We start from the raw sequence: 18,942 nt of genomic DNA, 5'->3' as shown, positions 1-18,942 counted from the left end.
ATGCATCTTGTATCACAACTCCCTTCCTCCTCTTCTGTCCATTGAGAAAACTAAACAGTACAAGCCTCACAACATTCAACATACTTCTAAACTACTCCACGTCTTCATTCTGCCAAAAGTGGTAAGTGAAACCGTAGACACAAGGGAATTCATATTCCAGAACTCTCAATATGAAAATCCTCTACCTGAGATTCCTCTTCTGATTTCTGATAAATTTTCTTCTGCTTTATCACACAAATGAGCATTCATATTTTTGGTTCTGAGTTCTGCTATCCTGTAAGAGTTGTATCTGTAAACCCTGCCACCAAGACATAAATAATTCAGAAGAGAAGCCACTAGGTCATTGAAATAGGAGCTAAGAAGGAAAAGCAATGATGATTGATAGTTGAAACATCATCTTTCAGTTTTTTAATTTACTTGAATTCTCCTTTTGCTTCTTTTCTTACATGTATCCCAAAGATAGCTACTATACAAACACTATTTTCATGTTTCTACACGTAAAGAAAGCAATGGAAAGCAGAAGGAAAAACATCCTGTCCTGCCATTACTCTGATGCAAAAACCTCAAACCAGAACAAAAATATCCTTCTGAGTAACTCTAATAAATTATATTAACTAAATTAAGCCTCAAGAGGCTGCAGAGCCTCTGGCATCAAATGCAAGTTTTAGGCAAAGGGTAGCCTTCAGCACCATGAAGGACTTTCTGAAACAAGAATCATTGCTTCCTGACAGTTTGCAACATACTACCATGTAAATGTAGCATGTCTTCCTTGGAGCAATTTGCATAAACTAAGAAAAGACATTTGAGATTACCTTTGTTCTCTAACCGCACTGAGATGAAAACTGGCCATATAAGCTTCTAAAAAGATACTGAAACCTACACCATTTCACTCTAGAGGCATGCCACTTCGCACAAACTCTGTAAGCAACAAAAGATACAAACCCCAAACAGATATTATTATCTACTTTTTAAAAATTATTTATCCACTTCATTCAGACAAGTAATCTGAAAGGTCAAAATACTGAAACACCTCACAATTTACACTGTGAGAAGTGGGGACCAAATAGGAAAACAGACATTTAAAAATGTTTTTTCTTTTGACTAGTTTACTTCCCTAATAATTTTAAAGTCCACAGTGGTTTGAAGAAGGCAGTCGCTCAGTTACATTATTCAGTAATATATTGTTCTTTTATTTAAAGTAGCTTGCTCTGATTTAATTAACAGAAAATTGCTTTGCAAAGACAAAACAGGAGTAATAAAGTGAAGAGATAAAGTTGCAACTCATTCAAAAACTTTGCTTCTGAAAAAAGAAGTCTGAGTAATTAATATTTATGTTTTTAGTTACAAAAAATTCTGAAAATAACTGGCATTCATTATACTTACTCTCTCATTAACGGTAGTATTGTCCATGAACCTTCATGCCCATCCATCTGATGAATAAGCAGAACCGTAGGTAATGCCTTTAAGAAAATAAAAATATTGCCATTAAACTTGAATTATATGCACTTTTTTTTCCTAAACACCATCTAATCTTAAAAAAATTATTCTGGAAAGACTACTTAGTTTTCTATTGCTTTTTACCACCAAGCAGCCCTGCAGAATAGATGATTTAGGATGATATGAAACAAGGTGACCTGCAATTTAGGGACAGTGCTTCTTCCAAATCATGATTTCTTAATTCTCTATTTGATATAAAGCTAATACACTTCAAGTGAAATGTTTTGTATGGGTCCTGTGTAATCAGTTAAGAAAAATGTCATACTCATTTCTTTACCATATCATAAAATCCCTTAATGTAAAGACTGGCTTACAAATACTGTAGGGTATTCCATGAAGGCTTCCATTGGACAATCATGTTACACAAAGCTTACGTGAGAGTTCTAACACTCTTCACTTTGCTGAGTTCACCTCTGACTTGTCACACTAACATCATGACAAAAACTCACAGGTTTATGCAAAAATCAAAATGAGGAGTTAGCATTTTTTCTTCTATCTTTGCTCTTTTGTTACTTGAACTCTCTCTGGTGTGGCAGACCCTGATGTCTAGAAAAAAAGCTATCATTCTGGGGTAGTTCCCAAGAAAACACCCTTTAAACATAGCCCTCTGATAACCAAACTGCAGGATTTATTTGCTAGTTCATACATGTAAAAAGTGGGAGATATATATCCCATAATATATAGACCATATCTTACTCCATTGATTTACTACATTTTCAAGTACAATTCTCTACTACAGCATCATTAGGGTCTCAACCACCTCACAAATATCTAAATCCTCTGGGTTAGGTAATTGTTCTAGTATGGAAGCAAAAATCTTCCTTCCAGAAAAGCCTAACCTTCCAGTTTATCTAGATTTCCTCAGCACCTAAATACATCCCATTGCAACAATTAACCTAAGAAGCACCGGTGGTGTCAATGCACATTCACACAAATTACTTAATACTAGCAGTAAACGATCCCACTTTTCTATTATACAAACTGTTAAGTTATGTGATTAAAGGCTCATCACCACAAGCACAAAGAAGCACAGAGAAACAGCAAAAGGGTAGGAACCCCGATAACGTAATTGGTGAAAACTGAGCACCCTGACCCAGCTCCCCCCAGGGCTGTCCCAGGGGAGCCATCAGCCTGTCCAGGTGTGACACCAGCTAAAGAGAAGGACGAGGCTTCCTGCTCGCCTTACAGGGAGTTACTGCCTACAGAGGCACGGGGCTTATTATGGGATTCAGGGGAAGAGCACTATGGAATGGTACAAAACTTATTAGGAGATGCTTAGGAAACATGAGAGGTCAGGAAACAAGGGATCGGGGTGCTTTGAAGAGGAACAACCACTGGTAAACACCGGGAAAAAAGGGGTTGGTCACTTGAAACAGGTTGCTGGTCAGGATGCTTGTCTGGCCATGCCTTGCACTGACCACTGCAGTCTGTCCTGTCTTAAATTCCTGTTGCAGCTCCTAGGCAGGAGGCTCTGCCTGCTTGTGTATCTGGAGGTCTGAGCGCCTGCAACCGGAGAGGGAACCATGAGTCATCGGGGTGCACATGTCTGTGCTGCCAGCAAAGGGGGAGAGTGGGGTGTATGCATGTTGTGGGGGTGTGTGTTTCAGTGTGTTGAACTGCTTATGAGCATTAAGCTGGACTAAGAGTAGAAGAGGCTTGGGAGCCAGGTATTAGAGCAGCCACAAGTCTGAGGCAGACACTACGGAGGCCAAGGGACCTGACAGCTGGTCACTGGAGGAACCAGGGGGTCCCAGCTACAGGAGAGACTCTGGGGTGCGAGGGTCAGCTACTGGTAGTGGTGTAAGTCTGCACCAGCTACCAGAAAGACTCATTTGCATGTGTGTGTCTGTGTGTGAGGCAACAGGGAGGACAGGGGTCAACTGCTGCATACACTGAGTGTCTAAAGCTACTGGGAGGATCCATAGTGTGGGCACGTGTGTGTGCAGGAGCAGGGCTGAGCACCACCAACTGCAACGGAGCTGTGAGCCACCCAGCAAGCCCCACGGGCCCACGTGCTGGCAACTGCAGAGACTGGGGATGAGACCAGAAACTGCACAGACCTGAGAGCCAAAGACCAGCCACTGGGGGCATACGTACTGTAGATATGTGTATTTATGTAGGTAGATATATATATATATATTCCACAAGCAGGCTTCTATACTGACCAGTCAAAAAAGGTAAAAAAAGGTCAGGCCATAGGTGCGGTTTGTGAGTGTGCCGTGGTTTCTGTGTTGATCCACGTGGATGACCACATATATATATGTACGTGTAGTGTGTATATGAGTTCACACATGACTGTTGGGAACACATGCTCAGCCTCACTGCAGGCTGGGCCTGGGGACACGGAGCTGCAGCAGCCTCGCCTCGGTCAGGCTAGCGGATTCAGCAGCTCCTAAAACAATCTTAATCTTTCAAGGGCCTAATTCCTTTCCAGTCACACCATGCATACGCGAAAGATTTTTGTCTGATGAATGCTTCTCAGGAATATAAGCCAATGCCATTAACATAAAATTCACATTTAAACACAAAAATAATTTATCCTCTAAGAAAAGCTGTAAGATAAAGTTCGCACTCCTTGCCGACTCTGTCAAGTTTACTTTAAATCCCTTTTAAGAACAGTTAAGCATAGCACCTAGAAATACATAAAACCTCCAGACTTTATACACTAAAGAAAATACCTCTATCACTCAAATAACTGTGTCTTTCAGGAGTGCATTAACCCTGTAAAAAATAATGATCTACTGCTTTTAAAAATATTTATGCTATGGCGAATGACCTAAATTGAAATGAAACAATGCCAAAACTCTAATTTGGAACAGGATATTCACCTGCATCTAAAATACTGGCAGTTCTGATTTATGGTTCTAGTTCAAGGCAATCTATCAAATATGTTTCTGGTTAGTTTCAATCTATTGCAAACCCGAAGAAATCCAGAGGTTTTTAGTGGAAGTGGCAAACCTTAGTAATAGTACGCTCAACATCTGGTATTTCACTAAAATGAAAAACCACTTCATGGTAAAACCATAAAAATATGTTTGCTTATGGGATTGCCGGTAGGAAGACAAAAGGGCAAACCTCTGTCTTTACAAGAACATTTGTTTTTACAAGCACACAAGCGCTGCAGTTATGCTAGTATTTGTACGTGACCACATCTTTCATATACAATAGAACCCAGACAGAAATAAAAGTAGTTAATAATACATTCAGTGTCTGTATCACACTAAAGGCTGAAGTTGTATTCATTTTAGAGACAAACAGCATTTGCCCATGCAACAGGTGTGAAGTAAATTACATAATCTAAGTAGCTGTACCGTATATTCAGGTAACTCCTCTTCAACGAAAAAACCCCAACTCTTTCCTTTGTGCACATCAAAGGAGTGTTGATAAAGAAAAAGCACTCTTTCTTGAGCTAATCTGATATTTTGCAAGGTATCTTTTCTTTCTGACATTCTCATAAGCCTGCTCTCTTTCTCTACCCAACTTCCTTTAAAACATGAAAATACATGTCCTGCATATGCCTTTCCTTCCACCCATCTTTAACAATGCATCAATTCTGATTTAATAAAGGACATGCTTAAAAAGCACTGTACATGTAAAGTAGCCTCTTCCAAAAATACAGAAGCATCTCTGTTGCTTTTCCTCCCTCATTTTATGTATTTTCACCCTGAATCTAGTGGAACTGGGCTGACCTATTCATTTTATTTATTTTATCTTCAGTACAAGACAGAAAAAAGGCAAAAAGTACCTGATGTCAGCTTTGGGGTGTGAAAGGGCATGTGCAGGCTAGCTCATCAGGGGGTGGCTAAATAGTTAAGGTAGTGGTAAGTAACTTACAAACTCTGTCTGTGTATCTCATAAAACTCTCCTACAAATGCATCCATATCCTGTACTGTATTCACTGCCATACCCTGTACTGTATTCACTGGTTATTTTATCTTGAAACTACTGTTTCCACAGTTAGAGAGCCCACATGCTTTCATGTATGTTAACACTACATACGACGCAAGTAAAATTTAATCTACATGAAATAATTTAATCACTTTTGAAGATCAAGAAACTACCCTCCCGACTTTCCCAGTTGAGCTGACTTTAAAAGGGCAAAACCAAACAAAGGAATCACTTGTGGTCTGAAATACAGTATAAGACACTTTTATCACAAATACCACCTACTGTATCAGCACATTGAGAGCAGTAATACCTGCCACAGAATACAACTGCAAACTCTACACAAACAAAAAAACTAAGTGTGAATTAAGAGGTTAAGTCTACGTCTTCAAAATAACTCAAAAGACACTGACACAGCCTCATATGTACCTTTAAAATAATTTAATGTTATTTATGCAAGTCAGAGAACAAATATGCTAGTGACATGCTCAGCTTCACAGCAAATCACCAACAGAACTGAAATAAAATTCTAGTTCTTGAATCTAAACATTTAAAGTCCCCTTCATTAACACGTGAAAAATCTGGGGGGAATAGCATATCCAGTGAGGAAAAAGATCATTCAGAATAAAAGAATTTTTAAGAAATAATTAAGAGAATTGCTAACCTGAAACAACCATCTGAAATCTTTCTGTACTGCATTCAATTTCATATTCATCTACCGAAACCTATATAAGAAATTCACAATTACATAAAAAAGAACAAAACAGTACAGTACCAAAAAAAAAAAAAAACGGCTAAGATTTCAGAGACTACAAGGTCAGAAGGGACCTCTGTAAGCACCCAGGATGGCAGAGATCATCCCCAGCTAAGATGGGATTTCCAGAGCCACAACTAGATCACATCTTCTAAGACCCCCTAGCAGATCTGTGTTTTCTTTGTTTTCCTGAAGAATGGAATCCACTGAATTTCCCCTAAGCATAACTAAACCTTGCCCTAAGTGTATGGTTTAATGAGAACATTCTTCTTAGAATGTAATTCAAACGATGTTGCTCACCAGTATTTATTATATGTTCCGTTATGTGAACAACATTCAGAGGTATTGACCCATTTCAAAATGATGATCATAAATCTTAATACCTAGAAAAAAAAGACTGAATTACTAAATAAAGGTCAAACCCAACTGCAAGACAGACCTAGACCAAAAGCAGCTCCTATTGCTTCCTAATACTGTTCATATATTCTGTTTAGGCTAGTCCATTTCTGTGCATTTTTTCCTACTCACTGCGCTGTCGTCCATCATAGTGTGCACAAACTGTGTTCCTTTGGGATGCAAGTAAAGCAAAGGATGTGCTACAACTGCTAACGGACCTCCAGGTCATACAACCACATCAGAACTAGTCCAAAGTAAAACCCTTTGAAACATCATGTAACATGAGTACTATTCCCTCAGCAACAACTGCACTCCTTTGCATGTTTGCTCTGACTGCACCACACTACTTGCTAGTGTGGAAATAGTCAAAATAAGCAGTATAGCATATCTGCTATACTTTCAGTTAACTGAGATTTAATAAAATAATATTAAAATAATTACTTGGATTTTAAGTCAATCTAGTATTTTGTTTGAGCAGCAGTCTGAATTTTGAAAACTAAGACTCTGAACTTGCTAATTAAAAAGTGTAGCTTTGGAGGAAGAAAATCAATATAAAAGTTCTCATCAATTTACTCTGCATTTAATTTTCTTTTTCCTCCCCTAGAATCCCCTATATTCCCTCTAGATATCCCTTATCTCCCCTGTTCTGTTCTTTTCAGAGTTAGTGACCACCAACATGCCAAAGCAAGTCTTATTTTGTAACAAGACAAAAAAGATGTGGAAAAACCTGGAAAAGTTTTGAGTGCTTATTATAATAAATGCTACCAGAGATACATATGAGACAGTAGCCTAGAATGACAGCAATATATTGCTGTAAAGTTCCGTTTGTTTGCTTACCACTTGTGAGGATAAAAGCAGTGAGGAATACTGTGTTCACAGCTCACAGCTTACAAAAATTCTAAATGAAAGCAATCATACAGAAGACAGACAGGTGGTATACGGTACACGGCTATTATTCATGCAAGTAAGTATAAACTGTGAACCGTAATTATGTTGCCAAATGATGTGAGTAAGAGTCTTTATTTTGAATGTGTTTAAGATAGGATTTTAGTATTGTGGCTGATAATATTACTATGTAAAGTGAGTTTTTATTTAAAAGTAAAATCTTTCTCAATCAGAGCTAAGACATAAAATAATCTTAAACAACAAAATTAAGCTATTTATGAGGTCCTGTTGATTCTTTTATTATTAGCAAATAGTCCTTTCAAAATTTATAGTCTATTCTAACATTGGATGGTATGCAAATTCCATGTGTCATACACACAAATAGATGATGGTTTACTTTTGTCTTCTGCTATTCTCTCTCTTTAGCCTAGGGAAACAATATAACTCATTAACCTTCAACTTTTTATTGCAATATCTATGGAAATTCTTAGCCTCACAGCAAGTTTTAAGTATTTCCACTTAGTAGATTTTTATATTCATAGACAGTAAGTCTGGAGCATCTTTCACTGACAGCGAGTTTGAGGCAGTCATCTGCCCAGCTAACACAATGTGATACGTGCGGTGGCAGATCCCTTACCTGCTCCCCCCAGTCTCTTACCAAGTAAATCTAAAAGAAGTTTTCTAACTAAGGAAGAAGAAAGAAAGAAGCTAAGGAACAGGAACAGCACAGCAGAAAGAAGCTTGCACAAGGCAAGAAATTTGGTAAATGAGTTTCAAGCACTAGTATGATGCCCAGGAGAACTTAAGAGAACAGTGTCAACAGGTACTGACTGGTTTTAAGGGTTTAAATCTGATGATTTAGAAACTCTAGTCTCATGCATACTTGAGAGCGGTGAATATGGCACTCTATTCAAAGATGACTGAGCAATTTTAACAGCAGACAGCAGCCACAGTGCAAGAGGAAACTTCAGCTCAATCTCTTATTCTTTGCTAATAAACCTTAGTGAAATGGATTCGATCAAATCCTATTACATATTCAGAGACTGCTGCAGAGGAGGCTGAGAGAGGCACCTTTGCCTAAAGCACTTTAAACTTCCCAATTTCATGTGTATATTTTGCCCTGACATGAGAATCCATCTCTGTGAGGTGTCAGGTCCTATTTGCTGCATTAAAAAGCCAATGCAGTTGCCACATATTTGATTGGGAAAAGCAGCTACATAAAACCAGTGTATGATTTGTAAGGCAGGCCTGAGAGGAGCCCATTCATCACTACTAAAACATTTAAAAGAACTCACTAGTGCAAAATTATCCAACTTCTACAAACTCCTTCAAATCTACTGAGTACCTATTATGGGAAGATGATCCTATCCACCTTCTAGTATTACAGTGTAGGTAACTTTTACAGTTTCAGTAGTTAATGGGCTAGACATCAATTTTGCTGACAGTAAATCCTATTAATAGTCAAAAGGATTCTGGTACCTTTGCAGAATGAGAAACAAGGGCATATCAGAAAGTCAGAGATCCAACAAGTAAAACAAAAAGCCAAGAAAACAGCTGGAAGAAAGCAAAGATAAAACAAAAGCCAAATCTGTAAAGTTCTGCAACATGACTCTGAAGAGAAGAGATTCAAGACAACTCTGAAATACATTTTAAAAACTAAATAGTATTTTTGTACACTTTTCCTGAAACACATTCAAACGGTTTGATAATCAGAACTTAAAGGCACTTCATGCTTCAACAGATCCGAGTTCAGAAGCATTTCAAAAGTTGAGCACACATATATTGAGATCCCCAAATGAGCTGTTGCGTTTTAAAATGCAAATCCTAAAAGACATCAAGCATTATGAAGACAAACTATAGACTCAACAGGAAAGAAAACGAGCAAGAACATGCTGATATCAGATAATGCACGTAAGCAGAATAAGTAATACATCAGAAAACAAACAAATGCACATGTTAATATGGATAAGGAAAAGGAAATACGAACTTCATACACTGACCACTTAAATGCAGACTGTTACTAGAGGCAAGGTTGTTATTCTGCAAACTCTACCTACATAATAGAGGTGAAGTTTTATGAACAGACTTGGAAAGTAAGTATACATATGAAAGTTTTTGATGATGTTACAAGTAGAAGTCAGGCAAAATGAAAGCGAAGGGGGAGAGAAGAAAGGTTGGACAAAATGAAGGTCCGACTAAACTTTGTAGAGGAATCTGAAAATGAGAGCAAGTCTGAAATACTAAATTAATACATCAATTTTATTAATGTCTTTTAAACAAGAAATATAAATTATGCAAGGTACAAATATGCAAGTTTAGGAGAAATTTCAACTAGTATGGCAATATTTATGTGTTCATTCTCTAAATGCAAAATATTGTTTAAAGTGCGGGGGCCGGGGGAAGAAAAGGACAAAGAAATCTCGTTTTCATAATTTTCTATTCACAAACCGAGATTATACAAGGCTTTTAGTAGTTATTGGAACTATCATCTGATTCAAACAATACAGACAGAAAAAAGCCTCACAAGAGCAACACATACTGGGTACTATGATACTCAAAGCTTTTGGACAAGGATTTGTGTAGTTTCAGCAGGCCACCTCTCTTTCAGTGCAATACCATGTTCCCTAATTACTCTAATTTTTTAAGTCTGTGAGGGACCCCCTGCAGGAACTTCACTTCTTTGAGAAAGTAAGAGTGCCAGATGCTCCAGATACCCCAGAAGCAACTCTGCCCTCACCACAGAGAAGTGCAGGACTTGTCATCTCAGCAAGATATTTTCACAGTCTATTGCCAGTCATGTGCCAGATTCATTATTTTGCTGTGGAAAGAGTTCTGATGATCACTAAAAGACTTGCCAGACTTGGGCCAAGTAGAGTGACATACAAGATTAACATTACAGATGACATGACAATATCTTCCCCAAGAGCTCTGGTACAGACTGGTACCTGATCCTTGTTCTACAAAGAGGGAAAAACGATGGAAAGCTAATGAAGAAGGTATGCCAGAGAGCCCTGTATTTCATAAAGTCAACAGAAACTTTCCACTGCCTGGCAAGATAAACTCTTACATCTTAAGGAGTAAGCATTTTAAGAACTAAGATGATAAACACGTTTCATGAGGCTAGAGGATTTGACATGAATAAATCCTTACAGAAGAAAAGAAAGCTGTTGCCAGGATGGAAACAGATTGCACACTAACATTTTACTACCAAAAAACCCCCAAAAAACACTAGATCTAGTAACACTGGGAAATGGGAAATAATTTAAAGTTATGCATAAAGCATATCTGTTCTAATTTAAAAACCAGGGTTGATCTTGATCTTGTGGAAAACCTCGCCATAAAGACGAACTGTTGTAGACATGGAGATGGAGGTGCAGGACAGAATGTAGCCCAACACTTAAATATAATCAGTTAAACCTTGTTAAAACTGCAAGATCCAAAAATTAATCATTTGATCAGTCTCAGCTGGAAAGCAGCTTCCATGGCATGGGAAGCCATGGAAGGGAGGTGAGGAAACAGGGGTTTCAGAACAGAATCTAAAATTTGAGGAAGTAATCTAAAAGGTGAAGCAATAAACATAATATGGATTGCACTGCATTTATGGTATTAATTTTGAAAAGTCTGAAGCAAATTAAGTCTATGAACATTTCATCTAAATATACAGATCAGTTTAAAAATAACTCAGTTGCAGTGAATGAGGAATCCTTCCACTAAATTTTATAATCGCAACATTATTAACACACGTGAACTTTACAGTCATGGAACAGTTCAGGCCTACTCCATGAACCATTGGGAAATTTTAGCTATAGAGCTTGTTGTAGGTCAGGAAGATGAATTATGCCTGTTCATTTGTAGTACACATCTAACAAAGAATAAAATAAGGAAAGAACTACTACAGCCCAAGGAAAACATAGACACATTTTCAGAGTTGTTTCCATCCATACCCTGATAATATTTAAAAATCTCTTTCAGGTGAGATATGGATGTCAGAATCCATCGTGGGAATAGCATCAAACAATAACAGAGGAATATTTAAAGAGGTTTTTGGACAGCAGAACTCCAGCATCTGAAATCAGATGTGAAAGTAGAGCCAGGAAGAACTTCAGAAAACATTAATTCATGCAGAAAAGGAATGTATGTCTTGCTGGCAAATTAAGGAAAAAAAGATATAGTCTACAAATTGCCTGGAAGTAGTCTCCCACAGATGGCCAAAACATGAACAGGAACAACTTGGAGACATATCATTTCAGATAGGAATATGGTGATGTCTTAACAGATATACATTAAAATTCAAGCAAACTAATTATACTTTTTTTTCCTCCTCTCTCCAAAACTTTAACAAATAAATCCTTCATATTACTGAAATTGTGCAATGCTGCCATCAGTACAGCCTAGGCAATTAAAAATAACATTTTTAAGGCACATATGCCATGCTCAACAACAACTGGCGCTTTGGTAACAGATAATGTGGCCATGAATCTAATGATAAAATAGAGCTGAGATAGGCACCAAGTGGCTTTTCAACCTTATAGATGCAGCAGCTAAGATACTGAGGTACAAGTCAATTTGTGTTGGAAGCAGAAAAATAAAACCTTCTGTAGGCATGACTCCGTAACATAACAAAAAGACTGAACTTTGGAGGCACTGACCACTGGCACAGGCCTGCTGGGTTTCTGCTGGTTTTTGTTCCTGCTGTGCTTCAGGAAACAGGATGTTGAAAAATTGCTCTAAATAAACAAGAACACAACTATAGGATGTTCCTAACATTTGTCACCTATTTTCACGTTAGCAAAACTGGAAAGTGGGAGATTGACAAAGAAATAATATTATGAAAATTTAATGAAGCTGTTAATTAAAGCAAGTATTTACTTAAGCAACATAATATGGAGGTTTTCTATGTACAGTTCCATGCTTTTTACTGTACTTGTTTCTTTTAAACTGATGTTAATAATCATCACAGTTATAGATCTCAAACTCACAAATGAGCAATATTCCCCTTTATATGTGTGCATAGTTTAAATCTGTGAAACTTCATTTCTATGAGGTGGTACAAAATATCGGATTTTGCTCGAAACAAGGTAAGCCTGATAGTGCAAATACTGCAAATTATAATTGCAACGCTTCTATAAAATGGAGGGCATACTTCACATCATCTATTATTCATATGGAAGTATGTGATACTCATTTTCATTTTCCAGTAGTTCGTGGTATCAGTCTTAAAATCTCATTCTCGTATTCTCGGTTTGCTGGGTTTTTTTTAGCGCCACAATGAATAGTACTAATTTGTTATATTTCTTCTGAATCATATACATAGGATGCCATTTAATTTCTAGACTTTTCAGGAAAAATAAAAGGTTTCTTTTTTTTGAACTTGATTAATTGGCTGAGGGTGTACAATATAAAACCCTGAAGGGGGGGGAGGGGGGGGAGGCATACTCAGCCAGTCACAATGTCACAATCCCAGGTAATTAAATAGCATTAACTGCATCTAACCCAGTATTTGAGGAAAAATACTACCAGTATTCTAAAACCTCATTTTACTTGTTTTCTAGTCTTGAATGTAATAGCCAAAAAGGTAATCCTGGTTTTCAATTTTTAAGAAGATAGAAAGGGAACAGTCCCAATACTATCAGCTACCTTATTCTTACTTGGTGTTTCTTAGGAAGGTCTAGTTTACAGAGCTTCTTAAACGCTCAGAAATATCAGAAAATTGGTAAAAGTCTTCAGGAATTTTCTTCATTGCTTAAGAGTTTTGGTTAATATTCAATAAATCACTATGGAATATGATTTAAGCATGAACACAATACTGACATCTACTGCTGACCAGAATTATAGATTAGTTTCACATGAAGAACATGTTTTTAAGTACATAGTGAAAGAAAATAAGTGGACAAAATACTTGTAAAGATTAATGCATAGTAAATATGAATGTCAGTGAATTTAATCCATTTTAAAGCAATGAAGATACTCTAGTTTCATTAAAAAACACATATTTAGCAGCTAGCTTCCACTTCTCATTTTAAAAGAGCAGAAAATAATAACTAATGAATCCTTATGGACTAAACATCTATCACTTGGTTCTGTGACAACAGGCAAGTGAACCTGATGATTCAGTTGACCCAGTCCTTAGTTTCTATATAGTTGTCCTTTAAAATACAAGGATTTAACTTCCTTTGCCTGAAAATAATAATTTCACATATATTCATTTTAATGAAAAACGCGAACTCCAAATGTGCAGGATTTCAGAGAATTTCTCGCCCTTCTCCTTAATTAGCATTATTGGGTCATGCCCACAGTGGCCTACAGTGGAATTGTGAGCTGATAAAAACAAGACATACCAAGTACATGCTAGATATGCTCATTTTTTTCCTATAACATTGATGGCTTTCTCCTTTTGCCAGATTTCAGGTATGAGATTTTTGGTGTAATGTATTTCCATTGCTGCTTGTCTAAGATGCCATAAATGCTGTTTAAAAGGTACCTCTTAATATTGGAAAAGCATTACTATTTAAGCATTCCCATAAAGGAATCTCTTTAATTAGACAATGAAGTTTTTTAAAAGCCCATTCAGTTTGTTCAAGGCAGAAGTACTCACAGGCAGAACCCTTTGATTACAAAAAAGAATTTACCTCTCTCTTATAAAACATGTCTGTATCCCTGCCTCACTGAAACTATACTTCCACTTACTGGTCTTTTCATCATTCATATTTTGCAACATCAATTACAGAACTCAACTAAAAACCTTGGTTTTAACAACTGAAGCCATAATCCTCTCTGTACACGTTGTACCTCAACACTTGTCTCAATCCCAAAGAGGGCTCTGAAAGAGCAGAACACCTCAGAACAAAGGCTGAACACATGACTGATTTTATTAAGGGATTAAAAACTGAATTTAGAATGGATTTAATTACAACAGGTTTGAAAAGCTTGGATAAATGAAGCCTAAAATGTCCAGGAATCTGATTTAGGCACTCCAGATGCATAAGACAATTTAAATCGGATTTCTTTTTCACTACTACTTCTTTTACAACAAAGAACCTGGAATTGAAAAACAGGTCCAATAACCTCACAGCAAGCTATTTCATATCAGGGGACTTATGCCCCTCTTAATTTTCTTTTTTGTATTAAATACAGAGAAAATTAATCATTGCTTATGTACACTTAACTTTCAGTGTAAGTCTCTTAAAAACCTCTTCTCTCTAGGCTAAAGCTTTACAACTAAAATTTTGTGTTAGAGTGTTACGTCAAAACCAGAATTGTACAACACGCGGGTCCCAGGCCCGCATGGCCCACCAGCAGGTGAGAGGCAGAGAGCTCAGTCTGCAGTGGGGTGGCAGAGGAACAAGGAGTAGAGTTAGGGAAGGTACTGCACCAGGGAGGGAACTAATACCACTGTGGGCAAGAGCAGCATGGAGGACTAGTGCTGTCAGGAGTAGGGAATCCTGTGTTGGGAATGTCCACGCACATTGCTGCTCTACTGCCACAAGCTACAGTTGTGCAGTGAAATTCTGACAAAATCCACATTACTGCACCTTCATCGGCTCTAATAAAATGAAGTCCTCACCTAAAATCATTCTAACTATTACTTAAATGATTATGTTTTTCACTTGATAAATAAAGCATCTTACTTTTTTTTTAAACACACATTACAGTTGTATTAGAGAACTATATTCTTCAATGTCTTGTTATCACTTTTGCATCAAATTCCTTCCAAACAAAACCAGCTGTTATACAAAAAGGGAGGTAGTTCAAATTAAAATCATTTAGTGATAAATTACAGCATACAAACAGTAAATATCTACTGAAATAGTTTTCTTATAAACATACAGAGGACAATTAACAAAAGGAATAAAATGGATTTGAAAAAAGGCACAATAGAAAATGATTTTTTAGTAAAATGAAGTAAAAGCATACATAACAAGGTACAATCTATATTATGTAAACATACCTTTCCAAGATCTGCAGCCTGTTTTAAAATATCTCTTTTTAGATCTTCCGCTCTCTTGGAATGAAAAGAATTACTTTGACTTTGGATGATAAATACAATTTCTTTTAATTCTGTAAAACAGAAAATAAGAAGATTTAAAGACAAAAGAAGTTATTTCAAATTTTGTTCCAACACTAGTGAGAACCAAGGTGTGTGTGTGTGGGAATCGATTACATAGCAAACAATTTCTTTAGCTATACAAACATTTAATGAAATAGCAAAAAAGCATAATTTAACACACACACACACACAAACCCATCCAAAACAGTCCCTATAAGGATTAACATATAAAAAGCATGACATGACTAGAAGACCCGCAGCAGATCTTACTCCCACAGTTAACAGCAGCCACATTCATGAAGTAATTTTTTCTCCAATACACCAGCACTCCTTAAAACCAGTTCAAAGGTGTTAGTCATAGACCAGCATCTCCCCTCACTGGGCAATGCATGAATATGAAACGGAAAAGATGCTTCCTCAGTAAAGAGCTTTAAACCATACCCAGAAACAAACATCAGATGGAGAGAGACGCAGATGAGAACGATGAGATAATACTCTTATTTAATAAGACAGCATCAATATCTGACATGTGTCTTCATAGTGTTTAAAGGCACTATAGTTAAGAACTTTCAGTGGGAGGGCAGGCTGTGAGAAATCTAAAATAAAATAATGAAGTAGCTTTGCGAATATTATAGATAGAAAAAAGTGCTTATTAAAAAAATACGAGTAGGTGATGAAGTAGATAGCCAAATGTTCTTGATGATAGTAGATAGAATAACCCCACAGCACTTTGAAAGCAAAGAAAACCAGGCAGATTTGATCCCATTCAGAAGCAGAACACAGCAGAGGGCCAGCAGAGGACCAACAGAGGATGAGAAGGTGAAAAGGAGAGGACAAGATGCCCTTTCCAAAATTCTTAACAAGTTTGACCTATGTTGTAAAATTCACCCAAGACTGTAACTAAGTAACAGTCAAGGTATAAGATGAGGAAAACCACACAATATGACAGTTTCTGTTTGGCCAGAAAAGGCTGAACTTTACAGATACTATATAGAAAGTGCACAGACAAGGAAACTCGGAGTATAACAACTTAAGAGGTCCAAGTCAATTACCAACTCATTACTGTACAAGGAACAAAAAAAGTTAGTAATGCTGTTGTTCAGTGTTCAAGGAGATAAGTAGAGAACTTGTGGGGATAGAGGACATTGAGAACTGCATTTAAATTCTGTCACATAAGGTGACAGTCAGATCAAGCACAAGAGATAACAGATTCTAGTTAATTTGACGAGGGGCCAGCACAGAAAAGACTACTGAGTTAATGTTTACAGACGACAACACTCCAAGACAATACAGTACCAAAAGGAAAGAAATTAAAGTCCCATGGGATCTGTACAGAATGTCAAAAAATGTGGAGAAGGAACAAAGAGCACACCAAAAAAATTATACAGGTAACAAAAAAGACGTAGGAGTCAAGCTTCAGAAAAGCAGAACTTCAAGACCACCATCAGCAGCAACATTATGAAAGCTGACAGAGAAAACAAAGATATAAAACAGGTAGGAGAGCTTCCTAAGACTCTTTCTGGTATTCCGTTGAAACTGAACTTTCAGTGAGATACAGGAGATGTCAAACTGAAGACAGTCCAGGATGAAAGTTCAGTAGAGAACTGGAGAGTCATGGCTGACTGAAAGCTGCCAGATTTTACTATAAGCAATGTCTGTGAAGACAAAGAACTCAAGGACAGAGCACCTCAGAGGAAGCACATGAAGCTTCTTGTCAGGAAGCAGAGTATTTCAACACTTTAAATCTGCAGTTTCACTGCAGTATAAATTCAAGTTTTACATCATGCAATAGTCGTTGTTAAAGTGTACATTCTTGCATCATAGATCAAGTCAACCTAAAAGATCTTAGTATTGCATGAAGATCTTGACCTCTAGGTTAAAACTGATAACTTGGCAAACAGAGTAGAAAGAGTGAAGAGCAGTGAAACAAAGATTGAGAATAAATGTCCAAAAAAGGAAAGAAATAGTCTCAGGAAAAAAGAATAAAACTGAACACATGAAGAAAGATTGCAAGAAAATGATGGCAACAAAAAGAGCATTAATCCCAAATATCTTCGCTACATTGTGAGACTACCATGTCCAAGACCTGAGGATCAATTACATTTCTTTGTTCATTTGAAGTTACTTGTTAATTTAGACCTACAACAGCTCAAAGATGCAGTTAAATGCTTTTCTACTTTTCCCCCAATATTTTCCCTCTATTTATTAGCTTATTCATCAAAACAAACTCTGAAAATGTCAAACTGTGTGAGGTTTCTGATGATAAAGTTGCAGAGATGGCATAAGCATTGACATAGATACCAGTTCTGATTTCACATTTTTCCCACGCAGCGTTTCCTCACGCTCTGACCCACCAAATAAACTGCTTAAAAAAATCCCATGCAAAATGAAAGCTTTGATAGATTACCTGTGCCAAAATTAGAATTAGTGAAAAAATTAAAATTACACTTCACTGATGTTAGTGAGAGTCAACGGGCTAAATCTACATGCACAACACTGAAAATCCCCTCAGAGATAAAAAATAAAAACTACATTGCTTGATATAATTACTGTTTTAGTATCAGTACATTTACAGATATACAAGCATCTGAATTACACTCAGTTTCATTTATGGTACATTTAACAACAGCTGTGATATCCCACAACAGAATACTTTCTAGGAGTAATCTAACATCTACTTGGGTGTTACTGCTTTAATTGAATGGAAATAGTTTCCTCTACTATAGCACTTTAAAATAGTTCATAAAAAGAAGTATTCACTGTATTAAACTGTCAACAGGAAACAGGTATCATTTTAAACACCTAAATTGTTTCTCAAGTTGAGAAAGTCAACCAAGCAAGACAAAGAATGGAGTCTTTTGGAAGACTAATATCCAAAAGAGCTACTGATATGCAGATATTCTATTTCTCTTGTCTTCTTTCCTCTTTTATTTCCATAAGATATTTACGGAAAATATCTTCAATAATCTCAAAAGCTCACTGACTGGAAAGATACTGAAAACTCACATTAAAAAAAAAAATTGGAAAATAAAATAGGGAAACAGTAAGGCTGAAACTTCGTCACTCTTACCGCAATCATGGCTCACCGCTAAATAGAATGGAACCTTAATTAAGTTTTAACAAGCCTTTAATGATAATATGTGTTTTAGCAAGTATAACATGACAAAGGGAAGCAGAGACAGGTGACATTATAGTTGGTGTCTACCACAGGCCACCTGACCAGGAACACCGAGCAGATTAGGCCCTCTGCAAACAGACAGGAGCAGCCTCATGTTCACAAGCCCTGGTCCTCATGGGGGACCTTCAACCACCCCATTATCTGTTGGAGGGACAACACAGCAGGGCACAGGCAATCCAGGAGGTTCCTGGGAGGCACTGATGATAATTTCCTTCTCCAAGTGACAGAGGAGGCAACAAGGAGGGGTGCTATGCTGGACCTTGTTCTCACCAGCCAGGAGGGGCTGGCGGGCAGCCTTGG

General features: G+C 37.2%; 1 protein-coding gene across 2 annotated transcripts in view; it reads right to left on the bottom strand.

Annotated features, from left to right (window-relative positions):
* The window catches only part of B3GLCT (beta 3-glucosyltransferase), a 63,210-nt gene that overhangs the window by 30,082 nt on the left and 14,186 nt on the right, over positions 1–18,942 (bottom strand). For both annotated transcript variants that reach the window (XM_032982888.2, XM_032982887.2), the window contains exons 4-5: positions 15,366–15,475; positions 1,384–1,460 (exon numbers count right to left, since the gene is read on the bottom strand). In XM_032982888.2, coding sequence (XP_032838779.1) covers positions 1,384–1,460; positions 15,366–15,475 — 187 coding nt within the window. The remainder of the gene's footprint in view (positions 1–1,383; positions 1,461–15,365; positions 15,476–18,942) is intronic.

Source organism: Tyto alba, unplaced genomic scaffold (genome assembly GCF_018691265.1).
Source record: "Tyto alba isolate M040663 unplaced genomic scaffold, T.alba_DEE_v4.0 Super-Scaffold_2, whole genome shotgun sequence".
Lineage (NCBI taxonomy): Eukaryota > Metazoa > Chordata > Aves > Strigiformes > Tytonidae > Tyto > Tyto alba.
This window is presented reverse-complemented; position numbering and strand designations above follow the sequence as displayed.